The 16,798-nt window shown below is 54.7% G+C and overlaps 1 protein-coding gene across 1 annotated transcript; it reads left to right on the top strand.

Annotated features, from left to right (window-relative positions):
• The first annotated feature begins 2,943 nt into the window (after positions 1-2,943).
• Positions 2,944-3,652, top strand: LOC134493326 (E3 ubiquitin-protein ligase RNF182-like). The gene has a single exon (XM_063297774.1). It carries the CDS (start codon positions 2,954-2,956, stop codon positions 3,650-3,652), a length of 699 nt encoding a protein of 232 aa, XP_063153844.1. The 5' UTR covers positions 2,944-2,953.
• The last annotated feature ends 13,146 nt before the right edge of the window (positions 3,653-16,798 follow it).

Genomic DNA, 16,798 nt, shown 5'->3' with positions numbered 1-16,798 from the left:
GAGGGACACTGAATCTGCCAAGGGAATACGTCTAGCAAATGCGTGGGCGGTGCAGTCTAATCTCTAAGCGACCTCTTAGCTCAGAAGCAGGGACTTTCTGCAATAATAAAAAGTATTTTAGATGCAGGTGGAGTCATATAACTGCAAGGGCGGAGGGAAAATTTTTGTGTATCTCAAGCTCTAGTGCTTGCCAAAAATACTGTAGAAGTTCTGTGTGAAAGCCCTGAAGCCAGGGATAATTTTATTTTGCTACTCATGGAAGACAGAATGCGCCAGTGTTGCTGAAATTATTTTGCAAAATGTTTGGCAATTTGTGGCTTAGAAAAGACCATCACCCTCTGACCCCACCTGCCGCTCAAGGCCAGAGTCCAGTGAACCTTCCCTGAGGAGTCGTCTGGTCCCCGTCTGGAAGCGTCCAATAAACGGGAGCCCACCTCTGTTCCAGGCAGACTGTTCCACTGTTTGATAGTTCTTACCTTCGGGGTGTTTTTCTAGAATGTCCAGAGCGACCTGCTCAATTTCAGCCTGGTGTTCTTTGACCTGCCCTCAGCTTCAACGGAGAATTGGTCTGCCGTTCAGATATCTGTGGACAGCTGTAACACCTCCCTTCGCTTCCCCATCTTCTCTTGTGTGAGTTAAAGGCGAAGCCCAGAACTGGACGTGGGGCTCCAAGTGTGGACCAAACCAACAGAGTGGAACGGCTCCTCCAGGGCTCTGGATGCAGTTTGATTGCACTGCCCCTTTTAGCTGCTGGGTCATACTGCTTGCTCAGCGGATGGTGCACTGGGACCCCTCATCAGTCCTCATGCACTGCTAGGTCTCCCTGACCCTTTCTTCCAGTCAGCTTCTGGACCTTTTCTGGTCACCAGTGAGCATCATTCTACTGGGTTTGGCCCTGCATGCAAACCCTCAAGGTGGTTTTGCTCTGTCCTTCAGTAATATTAACCAGTTCCCTTAGTGTGGTGTCATGTGCAGATTTAAGGAGCATCCCTCCCATCCTCTGGGTGGTTTATATAATGGTTTAAAGGTGAGGGCTGAGGCCAGAGTCCCATCTTTTCCTACAGGCAGTGTAGAACTGTTGATGTGTCGGTTTGTCCAGCTGCAAATCCACCAGGTGGCCGGACCATGTAACCCACAGTTCTCCCCTTGGCCAAAAGGGTGAGCGACATTATCAAGATAAAGGCACAAAGGTGCATCCGCAGCATGTCCTAGTCTACCCACCAGGCTTTCTGTCATAAAAGGCTGGTGTGGTGTGGCTTGTTCTAGGCCAACCACTGTGATCATTTGCCAGGCCCCCGAGGATGTGCCATGCAGCTCCAGTGCCAGGGCAGATGTTAAATAACTGGTCTGCAGTTTCCCACGTCGTCTTCCTTCCCCTCTTTGGGCCCTGGAGCTGTGCGTGTTCTCCTCCCTTGGGTATCTCACTCATTCCCAGGGGTTTCCAAAGATCACAGTCACTGGTTCTGAAATCATTAAGGAGGACCTTGCTGGCAGTCTTCAAGTTTAAGAACGTGCAATAGATGTATTTTTTGTTGCTAAGAACAAGTAAAAAGCGACAGGTGAAGAAGCAGACGGTGGCTAACTATTAATATCTGAGCTGTTTGACACCAGAAAAGGGCTGCGGTGGGAACTCTGGCGGGGGAGGGGCGGGCGGGGTGATGCAATCGTTACCTTGTAAATCCTGCGTTCATTTTAGGGTAAGAAGCTGTTCCACAATGAGTTTCCGAAACGAGGGACTTGAATTTTGTCTGTTAGAGCATGGAGTCTTACTGTTTTATTGCATCGCAAATAAAGCTGTTGCTCCTTCCGTGTGAGGACGTGCCAAGGAAGGGGTCCTTCCACCCCACCGTGTGCCTGAAGTCCGTCTTTCCATCGTCCCGGAGCGTGCTCGCAACGGAAGGGCCGCCAGGCTGGTCGGTGGGCAGCCGGCGGCTGAATGGCATCGGGACAGGAGGGAGGGGGTTTGGGCCGCGCGAATGAGCGTCGCCTGCATCCTGCTCGGTCTGCGTCGCCCTGGCAACAGCGAGGCGGATGCCCGTGGCCTGGGAGCGCCCAGCTGGCTCTGCGGCAGCAGGAGCGCCGTCGGTCCCGAGGCAGGCAGGCCGCCGGGCCCCCTTCGTGCCTGGAGCGAGGTAAGGAGGCAAGAGGGCAGGACCCAGCCCAGGGGTCCCCTGCAGCCCGAAGGGAGGGAGGGGGCTCTGCAGTCCTTCAAGGCGAGGCTCCTCCCACGTGGGTTTTCGCAGTCGCGTCGCCGCTGCCTGACCGCCCGCGCCTGGTTGCACCTCGGGGCTAAGCCACAGAAGGCGGGGGTAGGGGGGCGAAGTCTCCCTGGGCAGGAAAGGGGGGGCTCTTGCTGAGCTGCTGCAGGCAGCTGTGAGATGCCCAGGCTGGTCAGTGAGCATCATCAGGGGACCAGCCAGCTTTCCCCCTCCAGCCTTGGTTCCTTTCGCCGACGAGTCTGTTCCCTCCTTCCTTCCTGCAGTGCGGGGGGGGGGGTGAGTTGGGCAGGGGGAGCTCAGATATATGCCACAAGCCAGGCTGTGCCGCGGGCCAGCTCCGGGGAGGGGTTCCTCCCCCCACCCCCCGACCCCACCCCCGCTCTTCAAGTTCCTAGGACCGAGCGGCGGCACTGAGGATTTCTGTCCCCGAATCGCTTCCTGTCCCTTGGAGGCAGCAGGCCAGTTGACTGTCCTGGTTCCTGGTGCCCAGGTGCGCTACGTCCTGTGACCGAGGACACCGAAGGACCGGTCGCTGTGCTGGGGGTGGAGGGCAGGATGCCTGGCATGACTGGCTCTGGAAGGACTTGGCTCCACCCGCGGCTGCGGAAACATTTCAAAGACAGGGCTCGATCCGTTTACAGAGAGCGTTGCTGAGGTCGGTCCACTTCCCAGTACCCAGGTGCAGAAACCTTTCGCTTTCTGTCCCGTTCAGGCGTCGTCCTCTCGGGGGCGCCATGTCTCTCCCTGGCTCCGCGGCGGCCCACGAGACGGAGTGCGGCATCTGCTGCGAGAGGTTTGACCGGCGCGCCCGGCGGCCCAAGCTGCTCAGCTGCCACCACCAGGCGTGTGCCAGGTGCCTGCGCAGGATGGCGGACGTCGGCAAGTCCCCCGGGAGCCTCAGCTGCCCCTTCTGCCGGCAGGAGACGCCTGTGCCGGGCGAGGACGTGGGGCAGCTGCCCGACGACGGCCGGGCGCTGGCGCTGCTCTGCGGGCAGGGGGGCACCCCGCCGTCCCCAGAGGTGCTGCTGTGCCCGGGCGTCCTGGAGCCCTTCGTAGGCGGCAAGCACCGCTCCTCGGACTGCCTGGTCATCACCCTGCTGGAGGTGCCGGAGGACGCGGCGGCGCCCGACGGGCTGGGGATGGTGGACGTGGTGCGCTTCTACCGCCCGCCCAGCCTGGCCTCCTTGCCCTGCCACGGGCCACTGCCCGTGTGCCGGTCGTGCGGAACCTGGCGGGCCGTCCCCCGGTGCCTCCTCGGCCTCCTCGGCCTGGTGTACTTCAGCTCCCTGCCTCTGGGCATCTACCTGCTGCTTGTGGAGCGCCCCAGCCTGGGCCTCGTCCTCGTCAGTCTGGTGCCCTCCACCCTCCTCCTCTGCATCTTCTACAGCCTCTGCCAGTGCGCCTGCCAGGAGATCTTTGACTTCCCCGCGTGAGCCGCCCTGGAGGCCAGGCGCCCCCCCCCCCGCCGCTCCCTGCCCCTTTGGTCGGATCTCCCCCACCCCCGGCGCACAGGGCACCTCCAGATGCCACTGGGCATTGCCTGAGCCCCCGTTTCACAAGCAGAAGACGGGGCTGCTTTCCGCGAGCAGGCGAGGGGCCTCGGGCAGCCTCAGCTGCATGAAGCTGGAGACACGGGTGGCGGAGATGCGCCTTGCACCCCCGTGAAAGAAAAGTGTCCCATTTTCTTGCTGGTGGACTTGTTTGTCACCAGTAACAGCTAACCGCATCCCCAGTTTGGGGAACGTAGATTGAAACCGCCCAGAGAATCAACTCACGTGACCTTGCGGGCCAAGAACAGCCTCTGAAGCAGCCCCGAGGAAATGTGGGTTATTAGCCACGACAGAAATTGAACCTCAGTGCAGAGTGGCAGTCTACCTGACAACTCCCCACCGTATTGCAAAATAGGTCCCTTTCCTGTCTTTCAGAAGATTTTGGCCGGCCACTGTTGGAAATGTTGGACCCCCTCCGTCTTTTCTGACAGGGCTGCTCTTGAGGTAGACCGCAGATAGTTGGGAGACCACTGAACGCCCCGGTGGATCCGTCTGGATGAAGGCTTCTCGGGCGGGGGGTGAGAAAGAGTCCTGGGGAAGAGAGGCCCGAGGAGCGGGGCAGCCCAACAGCAACAGCCTGCTTGCTTTCTCACCCAGACGACGGCCGGCGGGCGGCAGATCTAGCAGCGCTGGGCAGGAATACCTGAGCAGGGACGGCGGAGAATGCTGAGCCCGCAGGAGGCTCGGCTGTTCTTCTGGCTCCCTGGCAGCCCTTCGCGGCTCCTGTGCTCCATTCGCATATCCCTCCCTCCCACCCACCCCGACTCCCACCCCCGCTTCCCAGAGCTTGCACCAGGCTGGATACCCGGACCTGGGAAGGCAGGTTGTCCCTGCAGGAGAGGGAATGTGCCAGGACCCTCCCTAGAGCGCTGCGTCAAGGGCCTCGTTAGCCACGGGCGGGTGCGGGAGGCCATTATCAAAGGAGGGGCGCCTGGCGATCAGCCCAGGCTCTGGATCTTTCCTGGAGCCCACACCCCACCCCACCAGCCCAGTCTGTTTTGCTGCTTTCCTCCCCGGAGAAAAGGTGGGTGCTCCCTTTCTTTTCTGGCTGAGGGCTCAGGGTACCCCTGAAATCGGCTGTTCCAGCGTCCCCCAACTATGGTCCCTTTCAGGGAGGGAAGTCAGAGCCCCCAATGCCATCAAGGCTTCTGGGCAGCCCGGGAGAGCCTGACCAAGCCACTGAATCCCGGAGTCAGAAGGGACACTTTAGGACATCCAGGCCTCCATTCCATGCAGGACTCCAGCCAGAAGCATCCCAGAGCACAATGGCTGCCCAGCATTGTTTGAACGCCTACAGCAAAGGGGACCCCCCCACACACACCCCAGCACGGGCTCCACTGTCACACTGCTCTGACCCTTCGGGAGCCACTGAGAAGTTCCTTCTTCAGGTCCTGCCTTCTGGATGGTCTCTGGGGATTTGTGGTGGCTTCCACACAGCCCTCCCAGAGCTGCTCAGTTTCCACCTGTGGGAAGCAGCTCAGGGGCCATTCCAGTGAGCTGAGCCCTCCCTGCCTTTTGTCCGGAAAACTGCCCAGGGCTGTCAGAGGAGGCCTGGGCCAGGAGGCATCCCTGCCCTGGAGAGCCCTAAATGCTGGCCAGGGGGACTCCAAGTGAACACTGTTCTGCAAAGGACCCCAGTAAGTCCCCAGCAGGGGTGGAGAGCCTTAAGGTGTGTAATGCTGGGAATGGATCCCTCTCCCCCACCCCCAAATAGGCACACAAGTCTGGCTCAAGGCCTCCTCGCTCACTTGTCATCACCCAGAGGCCCTGGCTGGCTTGGGGGCACAAAGTTCTGGAGTCTCATTCATGGTCCCTGGTGTCTCCCTCAGAACATCTGGAAGAAAAGGGAAATGCCCCCGCCGCCCCAATAATCTGGGCTCTCTGGCACACAGCATCTTTCCTCTCACCAAGCAGCAGGATGAGCCGTCATAGTGGTGAAGGCAACAGGCCAGGAGCCAGGAGGCAGTGAGTTCCAGTCCTGCCTTAGGTACGAAAGCCGGCTGGATGACCTTGGGCCAGTCCCTCTCTCTCAGCCCAACCCACCTCACAGGGTTGTTGTTGTGGGGAAAGTAGGAGGAGGAAGGAGTATTAGGGATGTTCCCCACCTTTGTAATTTGTTATTTGTAAAAATAACAAAAGGTGGGATAGAAAATAAATTAAAAAAAGAGAGGTTTGCTCCTCCTGCCCTGGGCATCCAGAAGCAAAGCAGGAGCTAGGACAGCTTCCAGGGCAGGGCAATGGGCAGAGCTATGGCCAGGGCTGGGTCAGGAAAGCCAGAATCCCTGAGAGAGAGAGGTGGGGGGCCCTGATCACCCCTTTCTCCCCCATTAGCCTTACACTGGACTCAGACAAGATGCAGAAAGGACTGTTGGACAGATAGCCACCGAATTACAGGGTTGGAAGGGACCTTGGAGGTCCAGTAATCAAGCATAGAGGAAACTGAGCTTGCAGAAAACAGACCCAAACAGCTTCTGCCAAGTTGAACTTTCTTTCCCTAGCCTAGACTTTTTCAGTGAGTTGGAGGCATGAAGAAAAGGAAGTTTGGATCTGGACTTCAAAAAGACAGTGGGATATTCAAAGGGGGGGTTGACAGAGATCCGTGTTGGGAGCAGCATCTTTTAATGTGTTTATTCATGACCTGGAGTTAGAAGTGAGCGGTGAGGCGGCCTTGGTGCTGCTGTCCAGGGAGATAAAAGTGAAGACTACTCATCAGCACAATGATGAAAAAGGGAAAGCAGAAGAATACTGTATTGCAAGCAAACAAACAGAGGTATAGAGAACCAGATAGTTTTAAAATACTTTATTTGGAAGTATAAAGTAACCCGTGTATGGTTCTAAAATCAGAGGAAGGAACGTCAATAGCCTGTGCTCTGCTGATGACAAATATGCAACAGATCTGCAAGCCCTAGTAATAAAAGTCAAAGCGCAAAGTGAAAAAAAATGGGACTAAAATTATATATAAAGAAGACCAAACTAAGGACAAAAGGTAGAGCAATCAGCCTTGGAACTGACAGTGAAGATATCGAAGTGATGGGGAGCTGCGGCCTTTCAGGGTCAACTGTCAAGGAACCAGCGGTCAAGAAATGCGCCGCAGGCCAGCACTTGGTAGACCAGCCATGAGGGCCTTGGAGAAGGTACTCAGATGCTGTGATGTGTCTCCACCTACGAAGATCAGAATCTTGCAGGCAATGGTTTTCCCTGTGACACTCCATGGAAGTGAAAGCTGGACTCCGAAGAAGCAGGAGAGGAAGAGCATTGATGCTTTGGCCTTGGAAAAGACTCCTGAGCGAACCACGGACAGCCAAGAAAACAAACCAATGGGTCGTCAAGCAAATCAACCCAGAGTTCTTGCTCAAGGCACCAACGACCAGGCTCAAATTGTCCTACTTCAGACACTTTGGAGAAGGCTCTGATGCAGGGAAAGGAAGGGTGGAAGGAAAGAGAAGAGGACGGCCAGCAGCCAGGGGGAGGGACTCAGTTACAGTGGTGATGGGGGCACCGTTGGGAGACTCGGAAGACCAGGTTAGGGACAGGTCGTCATGGAGCAAATCTATCTGCGAAGAGTCAACACTGACTTGATGGCACATATCAATCAAATGTTTTTAAAAAATGGAGCTAGATGTAATTAGAACAGCCCTTAAAAGGATTATTTCCTAGTACGTTATTTTTTCTGTCAGTGTTGATTCTCACACTTTCAAATTTTATTGAACCTAGAGTTCATTTTCTGATGTTTTGGTATGGTACATCTGGCAATAAATAACAGAAATTGATTTAATTTCTTATGCTGCATCATTTTATAAATTTATGGGGGAAATGGACAATAAGGTCACCCTAGAATTAATTAATAATTGCTGTGTAATTTCTCCAATTTCCTTGAAGACCTTCAACCAAAATGAGGAAATAAAGGGACTCTGCTGATGGAAAAGTTAACATCTATGGATGTGCTTAACAACTTCACCAACACAATCTGGAAAGGCTTTGACTAACACACACATATAGTAGCATAGACTTCAAAGAAAAGCTGTTGTGTTCAGTATTAGAGTTTTGTACAATATTGAAAAGATTCCTTTAAAATTATGTAGGTACCCCAAATACTGTAATGTTCTTGCTTGGTAATATCTGAGGTGGTTCAGAATAAATGTTTACATATAGCTCATTTGAAAAAAGTTTGGAACATCCAGTCAGTTTGATACGCTTCCGATTGTTAATCAAGACTCTAATCCTACGAAGTCCTGTATCTTTCTCTTGGTTGCTCTAAACAGATTATCTACATCCTTAGCCTGGCCCAGTCAGGCCCTTCTGATGCTCGGATGTGCCTAAATTCCAGGTGATCAAAAAATAGGAGAAGGGATGAACAATTGGGACAGAAATGGTTTCCCTTTTCCACACTTCTGGAGGAGAACGATTCTACTGTACTCTTTCCGTTATCCTATTTTTAAAAGCTATACACAAGGAAAAATATTATTTGCACTAAATGAAGTCAAAGAGTAAACAAGGGAAAATGAGGAGGAAGAGGTGGGTGGTGGTGGGTGGTTCCCTGCTGTGAGGAACTGAGGCCCTGATGCACAGACTTGATCAAATGCTGTGGGAGGTGTGGTGTCTTCCAGGCACCTGCATCCACGGTGTGACAGGCGGGTTGCCACGTCCCTTCAAAACCACCCACCGCCACCCCTCCCCAATGATTCTGGTAGGCACTGCAAATGGGGTTTCCATCAGGCCCCCCAGCTGAGGGACACAGTGGAAGTCCCCAGCTGGGTATGCAGATTGGGCAGAGAGTGGTGTGGATTCCTCCCAGTGCCACCTGCATGAAGGACTTCCGGGAAGAGACAGGCCACGTCTCAGAAAGACTGGAAAGGACTTGAGTGGGGTTGCCATGCCAATCTCATCAGAAGGTGCTTTTTAGAGAAGGGGGGTGGCAAAACCCAGAGCTGGGGCCAACAGCGCAGAGTGAGGGAGAAGTGTGAGAGCTGCAAGGGGGGCTTGGAGATCGGCAGGACGCTACAGGGGCAAAGCCAGGAGGACCCCAGTGCAGAGACAGTGGGAAACAAACAGGGAGAACTTAGAATCCTGACACAAGAAGACACACAGGTAGTCCTCGCTTAACGATGGCAATTGGGACCGGAATTTCCATCACTAGGTGATGCAGTCATATAGCGCAACATCATGTGACCGCATTGCATAACATCGGCAATCCCAGCAGTCCCCGTTGCTGTTGTTCAGTGAGGATTGTGGGTCATTAAGCGAGGACTTCATGTGACCACGACTTGCAACTTCCTGCTGGCTTCCCACAAACAAAGTCGCAAGTCCCGGGTGGCTCGCAAACAGGTCGGTGGGTGGGTGAATGCGGCGGAACGCGGGAGGGCTCCGTAGATCTCATCCTCCGTAGCCGGGTTCCTCCGGAGGAAAAGCAGCGGGAGTGGGAATGGCCTACAGGGGTGGCTTCCCTGCTGGTTCCCTGTTGGCTCGGTCATGTCATGGGCATCCCTGGCTCTTGGTGGGAAGAATTCAGGAATGGTCTCCCCTCCAGGGAACCTCCCGCCGGGGAGAAAAACTATAGTCCTGCCAGGGCAGGGGCTTACTGAATGGGGCTCGGGCAGGCAGAAGATACTGATGAGGCCCACTTTCCGTGCTAGGTGACCAAGCCCTCAGAGGGGCACCGGAATAGCTAGTGGGAGAGTTCGGGTATCTTGACATCTGCTGGGAATACAACCTGCCAAGAGTCAGAGGTCCAAAAATTTACTGTTGCTTTTTCCTGACAATTTTATGTTTCAGAAGGCAGAAGAAGACACAAGGAGGTTGGTGGCTATCCTCAGTCGCAGGGAGGAAGCCACAGGGGTCTGCCCTGGACCCTGCGCCAGTCAGCCTTTTTCATTTGCATTAACAGGCTTCAACTTTCTACAGTAGAAAGAAGGGTTACTGGCTTAGCAGTAACACCTCTGACCACTTCAGAAGCAGGAACAGTATCTGGCCCAAATAGATCTACAAGCTGAGGGAAATTAAGCCTACTTTTTTCCTGCAAAAATTGTAAATGTAGCTTTCTCTGAATTGAATTGATCCAAGGAATATGGTGGTGGGAGATCCACTTAAACACTGTTTCAGCCTGGGACTTTTGGAACAATCCACATCAGCCACCCTGAGATGCAGAAGGTCACTCACCCTCGTCCAGCCTCAGGGCCTTTCAGAGCTTCTGAAACATGCCTTTGATAGCTCTCCCTTGGGGATCCTTGCGGACAGTGGTTTCCCTAGAGGGGAGACCAACTGGAAAGTGTGGCGAAGCCAGAGATGAGATCAGCAGGCCTGCCCCGTCCCAGCAGCCATCACAAGCATGGCTGGACAAAAGCTTTGGCGATTTTCACAGAAGAAGCAACAGGGCTGAGTCTCCCATTCTGCCACATGGACCCCTCTGATTTGGGGAAGGAATCTGCCAGTGGCAGCTGCTGGCCAGGAGAGGGGACCCTGCACCCATTTCAGTCTAGTTCCACCTACCGTCTCAAAGGGTTCATCTGTCCAGCAGCTTGGTGTGTGCCAAGGCTGCTCTCCGCACCTGTACAGAGAAGAGACCCTGCAATGCAGTTCCCCACACTGGCCCTGGCCTTTCCCAACCTGGCACTCTCCAGATGTGCAGAGCCACAAGCTGGCATGACCAGCTGACACGCTAGCTGAGCATCATGAGGGCTGCAGTCCAACAACTCCAGGGCGCACCAGCTTGGGGAGGGCAGAGCAATGCCTCTTTCAGCCCCACTCAGCTCCCCAGGGTGGCCCCAGGGATCGGGGCCAGGAGGTGGTGCTTCTCTCCTCCCCTCCCTGAGCACACAGCTGGGCTTTTCCTGGAGGCTAAGGGCCCTTCTCAGAGGACAGAGGCCCCACACCCAGTGGGGAGGCTTCCCAGGCAGGTGGCGAGTGGCTGGCTCAGCTGGGCTCCACAGCATGGGCTCAGGGGGCAGCCTCTTGGCCACACCCTGGCCAATTGAGGGGAGTAGATCAGGGCCCTGCCTGGGTTCCTGCCAGTGGTCTGCAGCCCCAGAGCTCCCCCACAGGGCCTGGGGCCTCTTTGGCTGGAGGCCACTGCCTGGGTCTGCCCGCTCGCCTCCCGCCTGCCCCTTCTTGTCCTTCTCCTCTTCCTCTTCCTCTTCCTCACCCGGAGCCTTGAGCAGCCGAGGGGCCCTGTGCAGCCGGTTCTCCTTCTTGAGGCGGCGACGGGCGTTGGCAAACCATGTGGAGACCTGGCTCAGGCTTCTCTGGCTCAGCACGGCCAGCAGGACCTTCTCCCCCTTGCTGGGGTAGGGGTTCTGGAGATGCTGGCCCAGCCAAGCCTGGAGGGCCCCCGTGCTCTCCCGCCAGAGGGCAGCCTTGCCCCACCGCCAATCGTCCGGGGTGCCTGTGCAAAGGAGGGGGCTGCCCAGCGGGGGGACTGGCCACGACAGGGGCACCCCTCCAGGCAGCTGGAAGCAGGGGGCCTGCACCTGCAACACACAAAGGCAGAGCGGGTGAGCCGCAAGCAGCCTGGCACCCCTCCCTGGTCTGGCCCAGGGCTGAAGGCACCTTCCCTGTCGCTGCTCCAGCTGGCCCAGAGGTGCATTTTGCCACCACAGAATTAGAAGAACGGCAACTATTTCCAGCTATTGCTGTCATCTTACAGATTATATTTTTAACAAAAAGACTCGTTCCATTCATTTGTCACCAATTAAGGTTCATACCTGCCAATTTCTGCTTTAAAATACCTTCTGGCATTACTGGATTATATGTAAAACAGTCCCTTTAATCTAAACAGATTTTGCTGAACCCACATCATACTAGAAAGCCCTACTACATTATTTGGGAATAGCTGGCGTTAACAGGAAGGGAAATGGAAATGTATTTTTCTTCACAAAGCAGACAAGGAACCCATTGATTCAGGTTGGTTTGCTCATTTTATATCTCTTGCTTTCAAAAATCGCATCAATTCTATTACTTGACTTGCAACCACTCAGTCTCCATTTGTGCCCACTTTCTCTATTTTGACAGACAGGCAGAAAAATTACTTTGGTCATTGACCGATAAAAATACATTCTATAAAACCAACAAAGCAAAATTATCCCGTGACATCCATAACTGTTGGCAACCATTTGTGGGCGAAGCTTACACATCATGTTGCAGAATTTTGCTACTTTTAGAGAGATAAATGTACCTTGGTTGTTTAACAGATAATGCAAATGACCATTATCAGAGTGCCCGGGAATATGAATGAAAGGGGGGTGATCAACTGGTGGCGAATGTCCCTGTGGAGCTGACAGTGCAGGAGAACACGGCCTGTGGGGTTGTCCCAGGGGCAATATTGGGTCTCATACGGGGTTTTCCTTCCCAAACAGCTGTGAGGAGGGCACTACATCGAGCACGATGAGGCTCTCCTGAGTTTGGGAACTGTAATATGATCTAAATACAAAGCTGGATTAGGCACTAAGATTTGGTTATTAACAGTTATATTATGAGAAAAAGCAGCAATTTCTATGTCTATCATCCTTTGCCTTCGTATTGATCTAGCTTCTATATTTTGAGTTTTCCACACAAAATAAAAATTGGATCTAAGTTGAGTTGATATATAGTATAGATGTATATTTGGGAAGCCCTCTACCCCTTTTGTGATTTCAAAAATAATAGCAGGCTTTTTATTACTCTTTTTTTTTCCTATGGAACCCAAATTTTATAAATATTTGTAGTCAATTGGAGTCAGGCAGCACCCAAATGGAATTGAATGAATGAATGAATAAAGGAAATAATAAAACAACTTGGGAAATACTAAACACTTTAAGGAAGCTACTTTGCCGAGAACAGATACATTAAGTGATGACCACTTTTTAAGCTGTTTTTAAATTGTTTTCAGCAGTGGGTCACACACCTAATTTACTACGATTTTTTTGAATATTAATTCCTAAGTGTCTTGATTGGCTTTTGACAGATTTTAATGTCACATTGCTTCTTAAATTCTTTCTGGAACTTAGAGCCTACTTTTACGAAGGGGGCTTCTTTAGAGCCTATGTTCAGAGGCAAATTAGACCCTTATTTCTGTAAACTATATAATGATATCCTTAAAGGTGGCAAACTGCCTGATACATGGCCAGATTCAAAAACTGAAACCAAATAGAGAACTGACAGAGGTAGTTAATTACCCAGCCATCTGTTTGCTAGGCCAAGATGTAAAGATTTTTACCTCCATATTAGCTGGGAGACTGAAATAATTATCAGGAGAATATATTAACTTAGACCATTATAGCTTTGTGAAAAGAAAACAAATATCTGATCCTATTAGAAAAATATAACAAATATAACAAAAAAACACAGGTCACCACACTTAGTTTTCACTGGTGACCCATACAAAAGCTTTTGATCAGCTTGAATGGTCTCTCTTAGGAAAAAATAATAATAATAATAATTGGGCCCCAACTTCTGCTCAGCTGCCTTCCAACCCTACCGTCCTAAAATGCCACAGTAAGAACTCTGATTCTGGCACGCTGGAGAAGGCGGCCCTGCCGGCGGCAGAGGAGCAGGGACAACGCAGCACACTTGTCCAGTAGGGCCCCCACCTTGGGGAAAACAGCAGCCAAGAAGGGGCTGGCCCTTGCCTGGTTAAGCATTTGCTACGCAGCGTGTTCGGGGCCACCCTCTGTTACGCGGGTCGGAGATTTCAAGGAAAGCCCTTGCGGAGCCGCTCCCGACCGTTCGCACCCCCGCGGGAAAAGAAATCAACGGCAGGAGGCCGGACTGCGGCGGGAGACCGGGGCCAGAAGCTCCCCAAGCCGCCTGCCCCGCCCGCTGGTCCGTCCGGCTCGGGATCCCTGCCCGCTGCCTCGCCTCTGAAAGCGGCGATCCGGCCCGGAGGCGCCCTGGCGGAAGCTAGACGGCGCGGGCGGTCCCTGCTGGCTTCCCCGCGGAGGGGTTCTCGGCCAGTCCGGCTTCCAAAGGGCAGCGCTGCTCGCTCGATCCAGACAGCCTGTCCCCACGCCCCGGGAGCGCCGCACTCACGGCCCGCCTCGAGCGGCTCCACCGGCGCGTCCGGACCTTTCGCAGAGACCGCGCCGCTCCCTGTGCTCCGCCACCCCGCCCGCGCAGGACAGCCGCCATCGGGCGGCCGTGCCAAAAAGGGGAGCCCCGCCGCTCCTTCGCGGACAGACGAACCCAGCCGAGCTGTGCGAGCCGCCGCGCAAGGGCCCGGCGCGAAGGGGCGCTGCGGTGCCAGCCCGCAGCCGGACCTTAGCCGGGGGCCCTCGCTCCATCCCCCGACGCCGCTCCCCCGGTCCCGAGGCGGGCGTGGTTGGGATCGCTGGAAAGAGGAGCAACCGGTGCCCGGGACAGGACGGGCCCTGGAGGCCCAGGCGGGGCGCTCTGCTCGTGGTGGACTCCCAGACGAAGCCTCCCCGGGAAGGATGCCCGGCCCGGTTCCGCTGCCCGGCACACTCTTAGGCGCTTCTTCGGGACTTCCCCCTGGACTCTGCTTTTGGGTTTCTCGAGACCGTTACCCTGAGGGCTGCCCTCCACGCCTGTGGAGAAGCCCCCTTGGCCTTCTGCCCCCTCCCTCGGAACCGGAGTCTTAGGCGGCCCCCTCTCCTTGCTGGCCTGGAGACGCCACTCGGCTTCCTTGGCCGTCCCACCGGAAAGAAGGAAAGCCCACCCAACGTAACACACGCGCGCACGCGCGCCAATCCCTCGGACTCACCGGCTGGCCGATGGAGAGTGGGGGTGGTGGGTACCAGCCGTAGCAAGGAACAGCAGGATACAGGCAGGGCAGCGAGGGAAGCAAGGCAGTAGGGCATCCCCGCAAGGGACCCCAGAAGCCCCCCAGGTCCCTGATTTCCACAGAGCGCTTCTGGGGCGCTGCCGGGGCCATGGCACAGCAATGAAGGGCTGGCTGGGCAGGGAACCCTGGGCACTTTTATAGGAACAGGTCTCAGGGGTGGAGGGGGGATGCGCTTAGAGGTCGCCCAGTTCCCCTTAAAGGGACAGGATCAGGATTGGCCAACCGGGATTCTCCGGCTGCCTCTCTCCACCTCCTTCCTCCTGGGAGGCATCGGTGGCATCGTAGGAGGAGAGCTGTGTCAGGGATCCAAAAACCAGGAGGAGTCTGGGGCGCCTTTTGAACTCATTTTTTTCCAAGGGCTTTTAAATTGAAATGTTAAAACACACCAGGAAATCAGTTATTGGTATCTGTTTAGACATAACACAACCTCCCCAGTTCAAGCGTCTTGAAGAAGTGGGGGGGGGGGGCAGGGAGTTAAAGCCTTCCAAAAGGCAACAACAGAGGGAGCCACAGGCCCATCCCTCAGCAGAGGGACTCCCAAGGCTTGCCGGCTGTGGCTGAAACCATTCGGGTTGGCCACCTCCATCTTGGCCAGCTAACAAAGAGCCCTCAACCAGAGGCAGATCAACTCCAGGCCTCCAAGTCCCATCAGCCCCAGCGTGCATGGACAATAGTGAAGACTCATGGGGACTGCTGTCTCTGCAGTGCCACCCACTCTCTCGCCCAACGTGGAAACAGGGGCAGGTGGTTCCTGAAAAGTTTTACTGCTGACAGACCTTCTGGTTTCTGCCCGACCTAGCTCCCAGCCCTGCCCGCAGCAGGAGACCCCATGCTCATCTTCACCTGCAGCTTCCTCATGGGCAAAGGACACACTGCAAACGATTTTCTGGGGGACTCTGGAGGCCAGAGGGACCACGAACCCCCTTCTGCTGGGCTTTTCCAGCAGGACACTCAGCCTCTAGAGGGGAGGTCTCTGGAGAGAACTGGGGGGCATTGGCAGGAAGGTGGGGTCTCTGTCCCACCTGCCCTGGGAGGGAGTGCAGGGCCACAGGGACTGGCCCAGAGAGCTGATGACCGACTGAGGGTGGGACAGCCAAGGTGCTGGACGATAGGGCATCCACGCCCCAGCCTCATTGCAGCCAGAGAAGCAGGAGCTGCTGCCCTTGGGTGACCCAGGTGGGTTCCTTGGGGTGGGCCTGGGTGGAATGAGCCCCCAGCTCCTGCCTGTGGATCCAGGAACAGGCACATTTGGCCTTTCCTCCTAAGAGGCAAAATATCACCCCAGCAGGATCGGTCTTTATTGCCAAAGATTTGATATGGGTGGAGGGGTCAGCTTGGAGCTGGTGTGGTGTGTGTCGGGGGTGGGGAGGCTGGACAAGCTAAAGAAGCAAGAAACGCAGCCAGCCGTCCGGCCGGCCAGCAAGTCATTTGCCCTTGAACCTCTGAGCCCTCCTGCTCTGGCCGGTCTCTGCTCCTGAAAGTTACCACTCCGGGGCTGAGCCCAGGTGGCCGACCCGCAGTCTGCGGTGTCTTGACCCAAATTGTGGGAAGAGGAGAGGACTTCCAGGAGCTCCAGGCCAAGCCCAAGGAGGATGGCTTGGCTTTTGCTCCATCTAAGAAAGGTGCTTCCTTTCCGGGCAGGATCTATATATAACAGGCTGTTCCCTGTTGGAATAAGCAACACCACCCAGCACAGTCTTCCAACAACCGAAAGCCACTTCTGCACACAGACATCGCCAGACGGAGCAAATAGAAATCCAGTTGACTAGATTATTGCTACAAGGCGATGGAAGAGCTCAGTTATAACGGCAAAGATGTGGCCGGGACTGACTGTGGAACCGTTCACAAGCTGCTCACGTGCAAGTTTATTTATTTATTTTAATTTTATTTATTTTCTGCCCCGCCTTCATTATTTTTACAAATAACTCAAGGTGGGGAACATAGCTAATACTCCTTCCTCTTCCTATTTTCCCCACAACAACAACAACCCTGTGAGGTGGGTTGGGCTGAGACAGAGTGGTTGGCCAAGGTCACCAGCCAGCTTTCAGGCCTAAGGCGGGACTAGAATGCACAGCCTCCTGGTTTCTAGCTCGATGCCTTAACCGGTAGTCCAAACTGGCTCCCTAAGTTCCAAGTCAAGCTAAAGCGGAGGAAGAAAGACAACCACTTTCCATGATATGATCCTGAGCGCAGACCCACCATTTTCAAGGAATTGCTCTAAAGTCCTGAGCCTCATTGATAGGGAACCAGAGGGACTG

Source organism: Candoia aspera, chromosome 3 (assembly GCF_035149785.1).
Source record: "Candoia aspera isolate rCanAsp1 chromosome 3, rCanAsp1.hap2, whole genome shotgun sequence".
Lineage (NCBI taxonomy): Eukaryota > Metazoa > Chordata > Lepidosauria > Squamata > Boidae > Candoia > Candoia aspera.
Note: the sequence above shows the minus strand (reverse complement) of the source record. Positions and strands in the feature narration are given on the sequence as shown.